The sequence below is a fragment of the Peromyscus eremicus genome, chromosome 16_21, assembly GCF_949786415.1.
Source record: "Peromyscus eremicus chromosome 16_21, PerEre_H2_v1, whole genome shotgun sequence".
Taxonomy (NCBI): Eukaryota; Metazoa; Chordata; class Mammalia; order Rodentia; family Cricetidae; genus Peromyscus; species Peromyscus eremicus.
The window spans coordinates 18429672-18445060 of record NC_081432.1 but is presented as its reverse complement, the minus strand read 5'-3'; the positions used below and the strand labels follow the sequence as shown (position 1 = coordinate 18445060).

The 15389-nt window shown below is 44.8% G+C and overlaps 1 protein-coding gene across 2 annotated transcripts in view; it reads left to right on the top strand.

The window, feature by feature from the left end:
* The first annotated feature begins 4226 nt into the window (after positions 1-4226).
* The window catches only part of Rtkn2 (rhotekin 2), a 62318-nt gene continuing 51155 nt past the window's right edge, over positions 4227-15389 (top strand). Inside the window, exons 1-2 of one of the 2 annotated variants that reach the window (XM_059282193.1) lie at positions 4227-4410; positions 12337-12533. In XM_059282193.1, the coding sequence (XP_059138176.1) occupies positions 4372-4410; positions 12337-12533 (236 nt within the window). In that variant the 5' untranslated portion in view covers positions 4227-4371. Of the gene's footprint in view, positions 4411-8669; positions 8985-12336; positions 12534-15389 lie in introns of those variants that run through there. The other variant, XM_059282194.1, reaches the window with a different exon arrangement.

The window sequence follows — 15389 nt, the reverse complement described above, 5'->3', positions numbered from 1 at the left end:
CCAGTACAGTTTTGCAAGCATTTTTTTAAAAAAGGAAAGGATATATACCTATGAGTGAATAATTTATATAAGGACACACATATGTGTGTACATACATACATTTTCAACTTTAGATTTTTTACTTTCCTCCCAAAGTGATTAGGCACATTTACATTGTCTTTGTCAATGTATCATATCGATCAGATTCCCACCTTCCAAACCTTAGCATTATTGGATTAGTATTGATCAACTTACTAACCATAAAATATTATCCCCCTCAATCTTTCATCTGCAATTTATAGGCTAATAATAAGCCTGAGCAATACTTATATTTTATTTGCTGTATGGATTTAATGTCTGCCATGTAGTTTGGGTACTTTCCAGCTGGATCTTTCGAGACTGTATTGATTTTCAGTACTGGGGATTGAACCAAGGGTCTTTGTTGGGTACTTTACCACTGAGCTAATATCCCCAGCCCCTTTCTATTTTATTTTGACGGGCTGGCTAAACTGTCCAGGTGGCCTCAAACTTTTAATTCTTCCTCAACCTTCAGAATAGCTGAAATGATAGGCATGCATCAGCCTTCCCCCGCCCCCCACTTCCTTCACACATATTCTCAATATTGTCAATGGGAGGTGATGAATCTTGACTATTTCTCTCTCTCTCTGTGTGTGTGTGTGTGTGTGTGTGTGTGTGTGTGTGTGTGTGTGTGTGTGTATGTTTTTCCCAATCCATTCTTAGAGTTCTTTGGGTCAAAATGGTTGACTTTAGTTGCTAGTATATTCTTCCCTTACTAGTAATGGCTCATGTTTGTGGGATGAGAAGTTTATAAGGCACTTTTGAAACCTTATCTCAATGGACTGTCACTGTCTGAACTTTAAAAAAAAAACAACCTAGCTATTAGCATTCTTGTTTTACAGGTAAGGAAACCAAGCAGCCTTTCTAACACTGTAGGGCTAAGTCCTCAGACTCAGCATCCTACATCCTTTGTAAGATTATATGATGCTTCAGCTGTTTGTAGATTATGGCTTATTCATTTAAAAAAAATACTCTGCTTAGCATCGTTATCCATTTCTCTCTCCCCCATCATTCCTTCTCCTCTCTTCCTTTTCCTCCTCTTTTTCCCTCCTTCTTCTCTCCTTCCTCCTCTCCTTCTCCTTTGTATATAATACAAACATACAACTCTTCTTTAGAGTCCATTTTAGTTCCATTATCTACAAAATGAATAGATAAGGAAAGAAAGCCATAGGTAATTTTCTCTAAATTAAAAAAATATTTATTTAATTGTTTGTTTGTTTCTTTATTGTGGGGGGCAGGGTGGACATTTACATGCAGCAACCTGTGTGTGGCCAGAGAACAACTTCTGGGAATGAGTTCTGTCCTTCTACCATGTCGGGCTCAGGGACAGGGCTCAGGTGTTCAGTCTTGGCAACAAGCTGCTTTCTTTAACTGCTAAGCTATCTCACTGGCCCTACAAGAAAATTTTCCAATTGGATTTTTTTTTTTGAGAGTCTTGAGTTAAATAAAAAAAAGCAGGAGTTGCCTATTCTGTAATAAACTTTTTTTTTTTTTTTTTTTTTAAGCAATGGGTCTGGGTGCAATGGGGCATGTTTGAATCCCAGCACTCCAGAGGCATAGGCAGGGGGCTCACTGCAAGTTCGAGGGCAGTGAGAGTTAGGAAGAATAATATAGGAAAATATACTTTTAACACTTGTTGTCTTATTTGGTTGCTTTCTTTTTACCACTCTCTATTTAATTATAAATTAATCTCCATTTGTTATAGCTAATTTAAATCATGCCCAGATTAGAATTAGTACTGATATGATCCCCTTATTCAACCTCCAGCTGAAGCAAATCTGAGCGACTGAGTGGCTATCTAACATCTTCTGGGAGAGCCAGAGGACAGGGAGTTGAAGGATGCCTCAATGTAGCTCTCAAATAATTACCAAAAAAGTACTTATTATTTTCTTCTAGTTGCAAAATAAATACATTGCTAGATAAATAAATTCTCAAGTTAATACAACTACTTCTTGTGAAGTCTTTAACCTGTTTTATTTTATTGTTGACAGTGTCCCCTGTAGCCCACACCAGCCTCAACTCACCTTGTAGCCAAGGATAGATAACTTGGGACTTTTGATCGTCTTGCCCCTACCTCTGGAGTACTAGGACTATCCGCATGTAGCACCAAACCCAGTGTATGCCATGCTGGGGAATGAACTCAGGGCCTTGGACAGACTAGACAAGCATCCTGTCAATTGGGGCACATCCTCAGGCACCTGTCTTTAACCCCTGGTGTTTGGATGGCTGGTTCTATTCTTACATGCATTACAGACATCAAAGAGAACTGTGTTTGATGAAACTAGCAGTAACAAGAAAGGACCTGGGGATAAATACGGAAACAGAAGTCCTATTTTGAGGTACTCTAATCACCAGCTAGTTGGTCAGCACTTAAGTATTTCCGGGACACATCCCTTGATGACGAAGAAAGAGATAGGCCCACATCACTTCTTCTACAAAGAGAAAGGTCTTTAACATCAACTGTCCGTGGTCTACAGGTAAATACTAACATGGCCCTTTCTTGATTTCTTCCTAGGATTATTACACCTACAGTACTCACCCACCAGTATTTCCACATCAGCGTCCAATTTGAAAATGGTCATCCTTTTGTTTTTCTCAACGTGCTGCCCTCGGCACATATTTTGATCTGAGTCTGAGAGTTGTGTTACACCGTGTGTCTGAAGATGAGCTCTTCGTGTGTATTATTTTGTGAGTCAGGTATTACGCCTGGCTCCTGCAGCTCACGGTAGTTGGGGATAATTACACTACAAAGTGGTAGCACAAGAGAGCTGAATGTTAGGGCAAGGGGCACCTAATGACCATGGGATTCAGACCTGTGTCTGGAGGGAACCGGGTGAGTTGGTTGTTGGTAATTTTGAGTTTCACATAATTTACATTTGTGGGTTGATCATTACAGGCTGTGGATGTAAGAATCACCCCTTCCTAACTGGGCAGCTTCTAGAATCACCTAGTCCAGAGGGTCTCAACCAGGCAATTATCCACTTGAGAGGAAGGGGAAAAATTGTGTGTGTGTGTGTGTGTGTGTGTGTCTCTCTCTGTGTGTCTCTCTGTGTGTAGGTATGCCCATGTTCTGGTGCACATGTGGATATTACTTTTGGGAGTCCATTCTCTCCTTCCACCATATGGATCCTGGGGACTGGAACTCAGGTCAGGAGGTTTGACATCAGGAACCTTTAACTTGCTGAGCCATCTCACTGGCCCTCTCATTTTATTTTTAAGAAGTACATCTTTCAATTCATTGCTTTAACAAAGAGGTTTGTGAGTAAGATGACCATATAATTGAAAGTCCACTTTGGGACAAGGGTTAAGATAGGTGCGACACTGGAACAGCAAACCCGATAGGAGATGTCCCAGGTAAATAAATAAACAAGGTCTGACTGCGTGGAGAGGGAAGAGTGCCCCAGGCCTTTCATGAGATGAGGTAGGAGGGTTGATTTGGTAGAGCCTTCCCTCAGGAGGAAAATGCCCAAAGCCCTAGACATTTCCTGCACAAGATAAACCAAGGGATAATTTTAAACACTTTACAAGGGTGTGTACATCCTTTAATTAAAAGTAGTGTTGGAGCTGGAGAGTTCAGGGGTAGGCCAGTTGCCTGCCATGCTTGAGGCTCCTAGGTCAATCCTTCAGCATCTCCCCCTTCCTCCGTCTTAAGGAAAGACTGTGCTAACGACCAGGCTTCTGGAGAGCACTGTTTGCTGCCCCCTTAAGAAGGGAAGAAACCCAGAGACAGAAGAACTCACAAAAAAGTCTGCTGTCCCCACAAACCTTACTAAGAGCATGATCTCTGGGTGAAGACACGTTTGAGAGCCAGACCACGGGGCCTTATGTCCCTGCGTGGTCCGTGCAGTCCGGTCAGTCCATCCCTTTCAAGATGCAAGAGTAAGCTTACTTCAAAACCTGGCAGGAAAACCATCATCTGCCTGAACACTCAATGGAGAGACCTTGCTGAGGTTCCACCCCGCCCATGGGCTCAGGCCCCGCCCACCAGCCCAGCCGCAAGTTCTTACCTCAAGCTCCGCCCACCACCACAGACCCCACCCACCCGGGCCGGCACGCTGTGCTCAGACCCCGCCCACCACTCTTCTTGGCCCCGCCCATGCCCCCCGCCCGCGCTTAAGGCCAGCTGTTGCAGAGGGTCTGTTCAGAGCCCTCGGGTCTTCCGTCGGCCGTGGCCGCAACGCCTGTAGTGCGCGTGCGCGGCGTCGCAGGCTGGGTTTCCCCCGCAGCCCGGACTTGGTACGGCCGGGCGGTTGGTGCGGTCGGCAGCTGCATCCCGGGGCGCGCTTTTCAAATCGTTCCCCGACTTGCACCGACATGGAGGGGCGGCTGCTGAGGGGCCTCCCGGCGCAGCAGGTGAGCGAGGCCGGGGACTGGCGAGCTGCAGCCTGGAGAGAGATCCGGAGCCAAGCGTGCTCCGTGGCTTTGCACGCCTCTAGGCTGCATCCGAGGAGGAGACTGAGGCCGGAGCTGGAGAAGGACACCAGGGCCCTGCTCACCTGCGGGTCCTCCTCAGGCTTGCAAAGCCAAGGTGATAGCTGGGGAGCGGGTGCCGGGGTTGCTCCCAGCGCCTCCTCGTCCCGCACCGCTGTGCATCTAATGGTGTGGGCGTGCATCAAACCGGAGCGGGGCGGGCGGCGGGGTGGACGCTCAAAAGGCATGTTCTTAGCTTTACGGGAATATAGAAGTTTACACGAGGATTCTTGCACAAATGCTAGGAAAAAGGGAGGACACTGAATTGCAGACAAATTCAGTGTTTTTTAGCGTAGTAGAGAAAGAATATTTCTTGGCCACATCAGTTAGTCAAGTGTTAAAAAGTATACTTCCTGTTCATTACTTTTAGCCTTTTTTTAATTGAAAGAAAACTCAAATGCCTTTCAAGCTACATCTTCACTTCCATTTTAATTTTCACCTTCTTTTACCGGCTTCTGAAGTATAGTAATTTGCACTATATACAGTTGCCAGATTTGTGGGTCAAGACTGGAAGACTGCTGTTGCATAGAATTTCCTTAGCAGATAAGGCATTGTTAGGAAGTAATTCCTCTGTAATTCTCTGAAAAGTTGAGCAGGCTTTGAGTCTTTGTGCGAACCGTATTGGTAGTAAAAGGTGCTGTTTTCTACTAACATTCACCAAACTTTCAAATCTCCTGTAAATTATTTCTTCTTATTTTGTTACGTATTTTTAGCTGTCCTGTTTGCGTATTCCAAGGATAACCTTGAACTCCTGAAGCTCCTCTTGTGTCCACCACCCTAGTGTGGATATTATTTGAGTGCCCCACCCTGCCTGACTGATGAGGAGCCAGAGTCAAACCCAGTGCCTTGTGCATTCTAGACAAGCACTCTGTCAACTGACACAGACTTGATTTTTAGTGAACTGTAATAACATCTGTTGAGTTTCTTGTAGGGATCATGTGAGTGCTGGTGTGGTAGTCCAAGTCCAAATGTGTTTATTAGTGTGTGCTGTAGCGACATTTAAGAATAGTGTAGAAGAGAAAGGAGAATAACAAAGCGTGGCTGTTTGTAAGGAAAATGGCGTGTGTGTGTGTGTGTGTGTGTGTGTGTGTGTGTGTGTGCGCGCGCACGCGCGCGCTACTTGAATATTACATATAGAAATATGGTAAGACTGGTTTGTATTAATATAGTAAGATATAATTGTTAGTAATTTCTGAGCATTATAATATCAAAATAAAATGCAGAACTGGTTTTTGTTTGGGTCTTTGAAGATAAACAGCAAAATAGTAACAGATTTCAACTTCACAGGAATACTGAGTCAGGAAGAGAATTTTTATACTTGACTAACACTGACTTTTATTTGGTTTGTGTCCCCTACCCCCACCCCAAAATGAAATCTATGATCTAATAATAGGATGAAGCCAGAGGTTCGGTCCTTTGAGCTCTGCTCCAACCTTGGAGGTGTCTGGGAATAGCACGTTGGTTTTGGAGTGAGATTTGGATCAAATCACACTCTGCTGTGCAATTCCCAAGGACCCACGGGTTGCTCTGAGCCGGGTCTCCACGGTCGCAGAATGGCTGAAGTGCCTGTCTTAGGAAGGTCTTGGGATTTGATAGCCTCTCTATCTAAGAGACCATAGCGGTGGCAGGAGGGCACACTTGTCCTCATCCTCTGAGCAGCCGAGGCAGTCGCCTTACCCTTCCTTGTGAAGTTTAAGCTCCTGCAAAAAAGCACCAGTGGACATAATGTTTGAGAAGAAGCATTTTGTCCCTGTAAAGTGTTTTCAGAACGTGAATGAGATTTCTATCCTCAGTTCTCTAGACTGGTTAGTGTCAAAACAACTTCTTATATAAACAGTTCTTCAGTGCATGGAATTTTGTTCAGAAACAGAGGTTAAGGCTGGTGAGATAGCGCTGGGGTAAATGTGCTCGCTCTACGAGGTGGTGACTTAAGCTGATCTCTGGGACCTGTGGTGAAGGGAGAAAACTGGCTCCCCAAAGTTGCTGTCTGGCCCCCACATGAATACCATGGTACTGCAAGTATCTGTATATGCACACCTACACACACACTCTCTCTCTCTCTCTCTCTCTCTCTCTCTCTCTCTCTCTCTCACTCTCTCATAATGATAATAATAAATAAAATGTTTTTAAAAGTAAACATACTCTATATTAGCTGCTTTTAATTTTCTTTATCTTCCCCTTGGTCTCTTTGCCAACATAGCATAGTTACAGTTGTTAGGTGGGTTGTAATTTCAGTCAGAATTACTTATGGATTATTTCTCTCTTGTTTTACCAAGCCCCCCATCCCTGCTTTCAATTTTCAAAGTCACTTCTTAGGATCAACGATGAGGCCATTCTCTGTCTTTGTGCTGTTCTAGCTCTAAAACCTGTCAGACATCTCTTCTCCATAATCTAGATGGCCTGTTTTGTAATCTTGGCTTTTCTGTGGCAGTAGAGATCAAATTTAGGACCCTGTGCCTTCTAGAGATACATTGTACTGCTGAACTAGCTCTAATCTCTCTTCCCTGTGTGGTTTCACAGGTATAGAGTTACGCTTGTCTGTGCACACACACATGTGTAGAGTTACACTTGTCTGTGCACACACATGTGTAGAGTTACACTTATCTGTGCACACACATGTAGAGTTACACTTATCTGTGCACACACATGTGTAGAGTTACACTTGTCTGTGCACACACACATGTGTAGAGTTACACTTGTCTGTGAACACACACGTGTAGAGTTACACTTGTGTGTGTGCACACATATGTGTAGAGTTACACTTGTCTGTGCACACACATGTGTAGAGTTACACTTGTGTGTGCACACACACATGTGTAGAGTTACACTTGTCCGTGCACACACACATGTGTAGAGTTACACTTGTCCGTGCACACACATGTGTAGAGTTACACTTGTCCGTGCACACACATGTGTAGAGTTACACTTGTCCGTGCACACACATGTGTAGAGTTACACTTGTCTGTGCACACACACGGAGGTCAGAGGTCAGCTTCAGTTCTTTTATTGTTCTCCACTGTTATGTTGTTGATGTTTTTTTTAAGACGAGGTTTCACCATGTGGCCCCTGGCTGGCCTGAAATTCAGTATGTAGAGAAAGCTGACCTGAAATCACAGAGATCTGCCTGCCTCTGCCTCCCCTGTGCTGAGATTAAAGGTGTGTGCCACTATTTCTGGCTCTGTGTGTATGTGTGTGTGTGTGTGTGTGTGTGTGTGTGTGAGAGAGAGAGAGAGAGAGAGAGAGAGAGAGAGAGAGAGAGAGAGATACAGAGACAGAGCGGGACACAGAGACAGAAGGAATCTTCTACTGAACCTGGAACTTTCCATTTCTGCTAGCCTGATTGCCACTAAGCCCAGGATCTGTGTCTTCACCTCCCCAGCACTGGGGTTACAGGGGCGCACTGGGGTTACAGGGGCACACCGTGGTGCCTGGCTTTTCTGTGGCTGAACTCAGGTCCCCATGCTCGCACAGCGAGTCATCTCCCTATCTCCCCATTTTTACTTTTATGTATCTTAAAGGTTTATTTTTATTTATGTCCATATATGTGTGTGTGTATGCACATGTGTGTGGGGCGCCTGGGAGGCCAGGAGAAGGTGTTGGCTCCCCTGGAGCTGGAGTCATAGGTGGTTGTGAGCTGCACGTTGTGGGTTCTGCCAACCGAACTCCTATCCTCTGGGAGAAACAAGCACTCCTCACTGCTGAGCCGTCTCTCCAGCCCTTATCTTCTGCTTTTAAAGGGTCCGACGTTTCCGTTTCTAGCTTGGCTCTGCCCTCTCCATCTTCGCTGCTAACTTTAACGACTTATCAGGACAGCGATGTGAGTTTCTGTGTGACCTGATTATACGCACGCCCTTATTCAGAAAATGGAACCCTGGAAAAGAGGATGACCAGCCCCACTCTTCTCGGGGACTTGCTTTGCAATGACGCTCCAGCAGGATGCATATGGAGCGGCTTGTCTCATTGGCCATGGTCATCCTTTACTCTGCCTGGCCGCGCCCTTCGGGCCCAGGCATTAACCGTGATGATTTAAGTTCCTCAGTCCTCTTGGAAGACAGTCAGCATCACTGCATGCTCAGCAGATGTCCTTCCTCTCGTGTTCTTTATTCTCATGGGATCGCCCCAGACATCAGTTTCTCCCCAGCAGTACCGTGTACACCTACTCAAAAAAGACTAGTCCTTCGGCTCTATAAACCATTGCTAGGCTAAGGCTGGTTAGCGCCGGTCAGAGGTTTCCTTCTTCACGGACGTGTGCTAACAAGTTGTGTGGGAAGCATAAGATTGCTGCCGCCGTGGACACCGTCAACTGAGTGTGTGCAAAGACGATGTGTACATACCCTTAGCAGTTAGTTCGCCCTGCTGAGGCAGCCCTTTTCCATCTGCTTGACGAGCCAAGGCGAAGGAGGCAGGGTCCAAGTCTACAGTGTGGATTCGCCGCCGTGGGCGTAAAAGGGCACATGGTAAATATTTTCCATTTTGCTGACCACAGCCTTTAACTTTCTCACCTTGACCCATTGTAGTTGGAAAGTAGCCACCGCCAGGATGAGATAGAGTGATTCAGTAGGACTTCATTTATGTGCTAGTGTGATTCAGTACAACTTTATTTACAAAAACGGGCACCCACCAGGCTATAGTTTGCTAACTCCTGCCGTAAAAGATGACATTGTAGTAATAACTGCCACTCATGCCTCATTTCCTTGGTGAGCATCAACTTAATCGCAAGGATAAGCGCTTGTTCGTTTTGTTTTAAGGCTTTAGGGTCCTCAGTTCTACTGTTTCCCAAGCCTCTGTAATTTCGTGAGTCCTCTTCATCTGGTGAAGTCTGGAGAAGGCTCTCCTCCTTGATCAGCTGGACACCCTCGAGTCCAGGCTCGTGTGTAGTGGGGCTGTGGCCCCCTGCTGGTTCCTTCTGGTTGTTGCAATTTTAAGATTGCTGGATCTCACTGTCCCACAATAGATGTTTGTCTGAGCCACTAAAGCACTAAGTCAGTGGTTCCCAACCTTCCTGATGCTGCGACCCTTTCATACAGTTCCTCATGTTGTGGTGACCCCCAACCATAAGATTATTTCATTGCTGCTTCAAAACTGTAATTTTGCCACTGTTAAGAATCATCATGTAAATATCTGATATGCAGGAGATCTGATATGTGACCCCCCCCACCAGGGGTTGCGACCCACAGGTTGAGAAACATGGTGCTAGAGGAACTTAAAGGAATGCCCAGTCCTGCCTCCATAGACCCTGATTTATTGGGGTCAGGTACTTTAATCAGGTTCTTTCTCTGTGCCTCAGTGGATTCTCAGATGTAGCCAGCTTTCAGAACCTCTGCGCCAGTTCAGTCAACTGTCTCATTGCTGCATTTAAAAGGCAATGCTGAATTTCGAGGCAGCAGATGGCATTTATTTGTATTTGCACTGTGGGGTAAAGCAGCTTATCCCAGCGTGCACTTGCTGGCGCTAACCAGCCCACCACTGTTTGTTACTGCAGACATGTGGGTCACGTAGATGGTTCTTATAATGAACTGTGGATGACGTGAAAAGAGAACAGTCATTGGGCTAACGAGTGATACACAGGTGACTTAAGAGTTGGGGAAATGCGGTCACGCGCAAAGAAAGGATACCGGCACGGGACAGCGTTTATGTGGTGCCCTAGCCTGAGTCAGCGTCCACCACTTGACGAGTCTTTGAGGTGATGACGGAAGGTGATGATTAATCGAATCTGTCCTCTGGGGTGAATATCTCAGCTGATTCATCTCAGAGAGTCAAATCAAGCCATCTAGCAGTTGGCTTTTGGGGGTGACCGTCAGAAACTGTCAACTCTCCTAACTGGCTTTTTCTGTTCCTTTTGGAATGATTGTCTTTTTAATATTCGGCACTTTTATCATTAGAGTCTCTTGACATTTTTAAGTTGATGTATTGGTGCAGCAAGGAAGTAATAGCTTTTACTGCCGAAGCTAGGATCGTCACTTAAGTTTTAGAACTAGACACACATGAGTTACGTGCTTGCACGTGCAGAGGGCCTTGGTGGCTTACAGTATTTACAGAGTTACTGTGCGTGAATTGAGAACTATGCATCTTGTTTATAAACTCTTAATGATATGAATGAGACTCATGTATTGAATGAGCCCATTACGTTGCCATTAAATGGAACAAAAGACCAAGAACCAGAACTAAACTACAAAGAAATTTCTTGGAGACTCCGAAATAAGCTGGCCCAGAGCCGAATCTCTGTCCCAGCAGCCGAGGCCTCTGGCATTTTCCAGGCACGGAGCTTCTAACCTTGGCTTCTGAGTTTTGTTTCCACTGTTGACTGTGATGACCAGCCCAGTCCTCTCTGCTGTTGAACCTCGGTTCCTTTATTCAGCTGTCTGCTCAGAAAGCTTTTCCTTGGCGAGTTCAGTGTCCTTCAGCCCTATCCGAACCTCCTGTAGCACGCATGATCTGTGTATGTGTGTAGTTTGGGACTCACAGTTGTTATTGTATACTTAAAAAATGTTTTTATTTGTGTGTGTAGGTTGTGTGTATGTGCACGTGTATAGAACAAAGAGGGTGTTGGTTCCCCTGGAGCTAAAGTCACAGGCAATTTTGAACTGCCAGGTGTGTGTGCTGGGGACCGAACTCTGGCCCACTGTAAGAGCAGCAAGCATCCTTAATTGCTGAACCATCATTTCTCCAGCTGCTTAGTGGACATTTCCTAAGGCTACCATAACAAACGTAACAACTAACCAACGTGTCCTCCCCCGGATCTGGAGGCCAGAAGTCAGAAGTCAGTGTGTTGACAGCACCATCCCCCTCTACAGGCCCTTCCTTGGCTCTTCCAGGTTCTGGCTGCTGTCATTAACCTGCTGCGTTCCATCTCTGTCTTCACATGGTCTCCTCGTGTGTCTGTCATCATAGGGCCTGCTCTCTGTGTGTCTTCATACAACCAGTCCCGTGTGTGGTGTGTGTGTCCTCTTGTCACTGTCTCTGTGTGCCTATGTCTTTATGTGGCCTCTGTGTGTCTGTGTCTTTATGTGGCCTCTGTGTCTCTGTGTCTTTATGTGGCCTCTGTGTGTCTGTGTCTTTATGTGGCCTCTGTGTGTGTCTGTGTCTTTATGTGGCCTCTGTGTGTGTCTGTGTCTTTATGTGGCCTCTGTGTGTCTGTGTCTTTATGTGGCCTCTGTGTGTCTGTGTCTTTATGTGGCCTCTGTGTGTGTCTGTGTCTTTATGTGGCCTCTGTGTGTCTGTGTCTTTATGTGGCCTCTGTGTGTCTGTGTCTTTATGTGGCCTCTGTGTGTGTCTGTGTCTTTATGTGGCCTCTGTGTGTGTCTGTGTCTTTATGTGGCCTCTGTGTGTGTCTGTGTCTTTATGTGGCCTCTGTGTGTGTCTGTGTCTTTTCCTGTCTTTTTGTGTCCTTCTCTCTGAGTTTGTGCCTTTACATGGCCTCATTAAGATTTGAGACCCATTGTAATCCAGTGTGACCCCATTTTAATTAATAACATGTGTAAAATTCTGTGTCCAAATAAGGGCGCATTCTAGGGTTCTGGGTAGACATGAATGTTGAGAACTCTATTAAGCTAATGGAGTTTATAGTGGCTTTGTTTTTCTCATCTTTGATTCTGTTTTGTTTAGCCAGCATGTTGGAAAGAATTCCTAATAATGAAAGAAATTTAAGAATTTTGCAAATAGCTGTATTTTTATAGAGTGACAAGTCAAAAACTTGGTTTCGTTCTCAGAATGGTATGAAAATAAGCGATGTCTAGTGCATTTCCCATTGCCTGTCTTCAGTGTTGTTCTAGACTATTGCTACCTCAGACAAATGCTTCTCTATTCTAGGGCTGCAACATCCGAGAGAAAATAGACTTAGAAGTCCGAATGCGAGAAGGGATATGGAAACTGCTCTCCCTGACTACCAAAAAAGACCAGGTTTTACACGCAGTCAAGAACCTCCTGGTGTGCAATGCCCGGATAGAGGCCTACACGGCGGAGCTCCAGAAGTTAGAAGAACAGATTGCGAATCGACCTGGAAGCCGGTTAGTGCTGTAGCATACCTACTCTTTAACGTGCTTCAGTATTTGAACAGAAGACACAGTGTAATTTAAGTGTAAGTAAAAAATGTCAGGTCACCAAACCTTTTAAAGGCCAACACAGAAGTGCCAGCCGACGTAACGGTTGTGTGGACAGCAGAGCCCAAGGTGAACTCCCGGAACAGCAACTCCTGTTGAACAGTTCTCTACTTAGTGTGGGACTCTAAAGTGAAAGTGTTTTAAGAGCAAAGACTGGGGAATGTTTTAAGAAGAAAGGACAGAGATGGAGAGAGAGTGGAATCCATAGAAAAGTGTCTTTAAGAATTTAATTGCTGGTGCTAGAGAGGCGGCTTAGTAGTTAAGATCACTGGCTGCTCACAACCATCAGTAACTCGAGTACTAGGGGAACCTATGCCATCTTCTGGCTTCCTTTGTGCTCCCAGCATACACATGGTTCACATACATACATGCTCACACAACACCCATACATCTAAAATAAAAATAACTCTTTAAAAAAGTTAATTGCTTAGAAACACACATATAATACTAATTGCTTATAGATGTCTATTTATCCCAAGAATAATAGCAACTGAGATCAGTTGAATTGAGTGGGCCACAGATCATAAACATACAAGTGGAAGGAAACTTAAAATAGACAAGCACAGCCCTTCCTATGGTGAGCAAGTTCCACAGAAGGGAGCGGTGTCCTCAGAAGCGCTGCCAACTAGTTCCAGTCAGGGCTTGCTGCTTCGTTTCTGGTCCTGAGGTCTCTGTTGCTCCACGTGGCCCTTGTGGAGCAGGTGGAACATTTGTGTATCACGTAGTATCCTATCCCACAGACAATGCCAGCTCTTTTCTGGATCTTGGGTGGACTCACTTTAGAGGCTAGATTTCAGGGTCTCTTAGAATAGCATTAATCACGCATGTTGTTTGTAGTTCTGGTACCAGTGAGAAGTCTCTCTGTGCTCTAGTGGTCACTGGGTGGGGGCACTGTGTCCATTAAATTCCTTAAAAGTAAGATATGGACAGGTCAGACAGGTTTCTATAAAAATAAAACAGGAACAGGGTTGTGATACAGTAGATACCTAGATACAAAGTGGCTCGTTTGTCACTGGCCTACCTTACTGAGGATGCTGAAACCTTCGTGCCTCAGCCTTGTGTTGCAGGTGCATTATGGTGTGATGAGGTAATGATGCCTCTATGTGGGGTTATAGACATACACCCAATGGGATGCTTTAGTACTTAGCAAATCTCCTATTCTCTGCATTCTATGCCCCAGCATTACTAATAAAAATATCCCACTGTCATCATCTAGGAAGGTGTTTGGAGGCTGATGTTCCTAACCCCGGTCATAGGTCACCAAGAGGATGTGCTTATGAATTGGGAGCTACGCCAGAGTTAGATGCTGACAGCACATGGCAGAGCAGAGTATTTTTAAGACAAAGCTTGCACGTCTAGAATAGGGTAAAGTTTGGGTTATAGACTCCTCCGTTTTGATGATGATTTTTTTTTTTTTTTGATGGCGAGGGATCATTTAAACAGCAAAATTTGAGAAGCTTTGGTTTAAGAGAGTGTGAGACCAGGCATTCACTGTTAGATTGTTTCTCTAGTTCTGGGAGAGTCTTCTGGGACTGTTTACTGTTCCTTAAGCATTTGTAATCAATTGTGAGTTTAGCATATTGTTAACTTGGCATAGCTTTTCTGGAGTCGATAACTTATAAAGATATCAAGAGAGCCTAGTCCATGTTAGATTTATATAGCAAGCTGGGGTAGGGGAATCGAGACTCTTAGTTGAAAATATGTCCACATTTCTGGTTTTTTTTTTTCCTCACTAGTAAGAATATCTTCTTTTCTATGCATGTACCTAGTTTACATTTTCATCATTCATATGAAAGCATTGTAACTCTTTCCTGATATTTCCTGGGATTTACAATGATTCCCAACTATCCTGTGTGATCCACCAATTTCCAGTTTCCCTCTGTATGTGCAGAGGCAGCTTGAGGCCACTGACCAACTATAATGGGAATTATAGTACTTGCCTCCCTGTTGGATAGAAGTCATTGCAAAGCTGGTCGAGAGTCCTCCCATAGTGTCTTTACTTCCTTGGAGAAAATGACGTAGACTCCACCCTTTGATCAGCCAGGTTCACCCAGCTCCTGCCAATGGCAGTGAACTCGGTAAGCACTGTGCTCAGATGTCCCTGTCAGAAGAGCGCAGTGTGACAGTATGTCGTCCCAGGGCAATGGAAGGATCTGGAGCAAACGTGTTGCCTTTAGATGCTGGTATCTATTCCTTAGTTTGTGTAGTCTCTGAGGGAGAGAAAAATGCTTTCATGTATACTTACATACATATGTAATATATATTACCGTCAGTTAAAATACCATTTTAATGAGAAAGACACTGATCTCACTCTTCTAAAACTTCACAATAAAATGTCAAACATTATTATACTGTTACTCTAGAGCAGTGGTTCTCGACCTTCCCAATGCTGCGACCCTTTTAATACAGTTCCTCATGTTGTGGTGACCCCCAACCGTAGAATTATTTTCACTGCTACTTCATAACTGTAATTTTGCTACTGTTATAAATTATAATATAAATATCTGTGTTTACTGATGGTTTAGGGGGGCCATGACCCACAGGTTGAGAACCACTGCTCTACATCTTTTTTCAGAGCAGAATCAAATCAGAGGGCAGTCGGTGTGGCTGAGGAACATCCGATGTGAACTGGATCTTGTGGACTGAAGGAAACAGTCCCACCAGATGATGAGGAGGAGGAGCAAAGCTGCTCCCCCAAAAGAAATAGCTAATGTGAGCCTAGAGGGAAGGGTGAGCTAGAGAGGACCTGGAAGAGATGCGCTT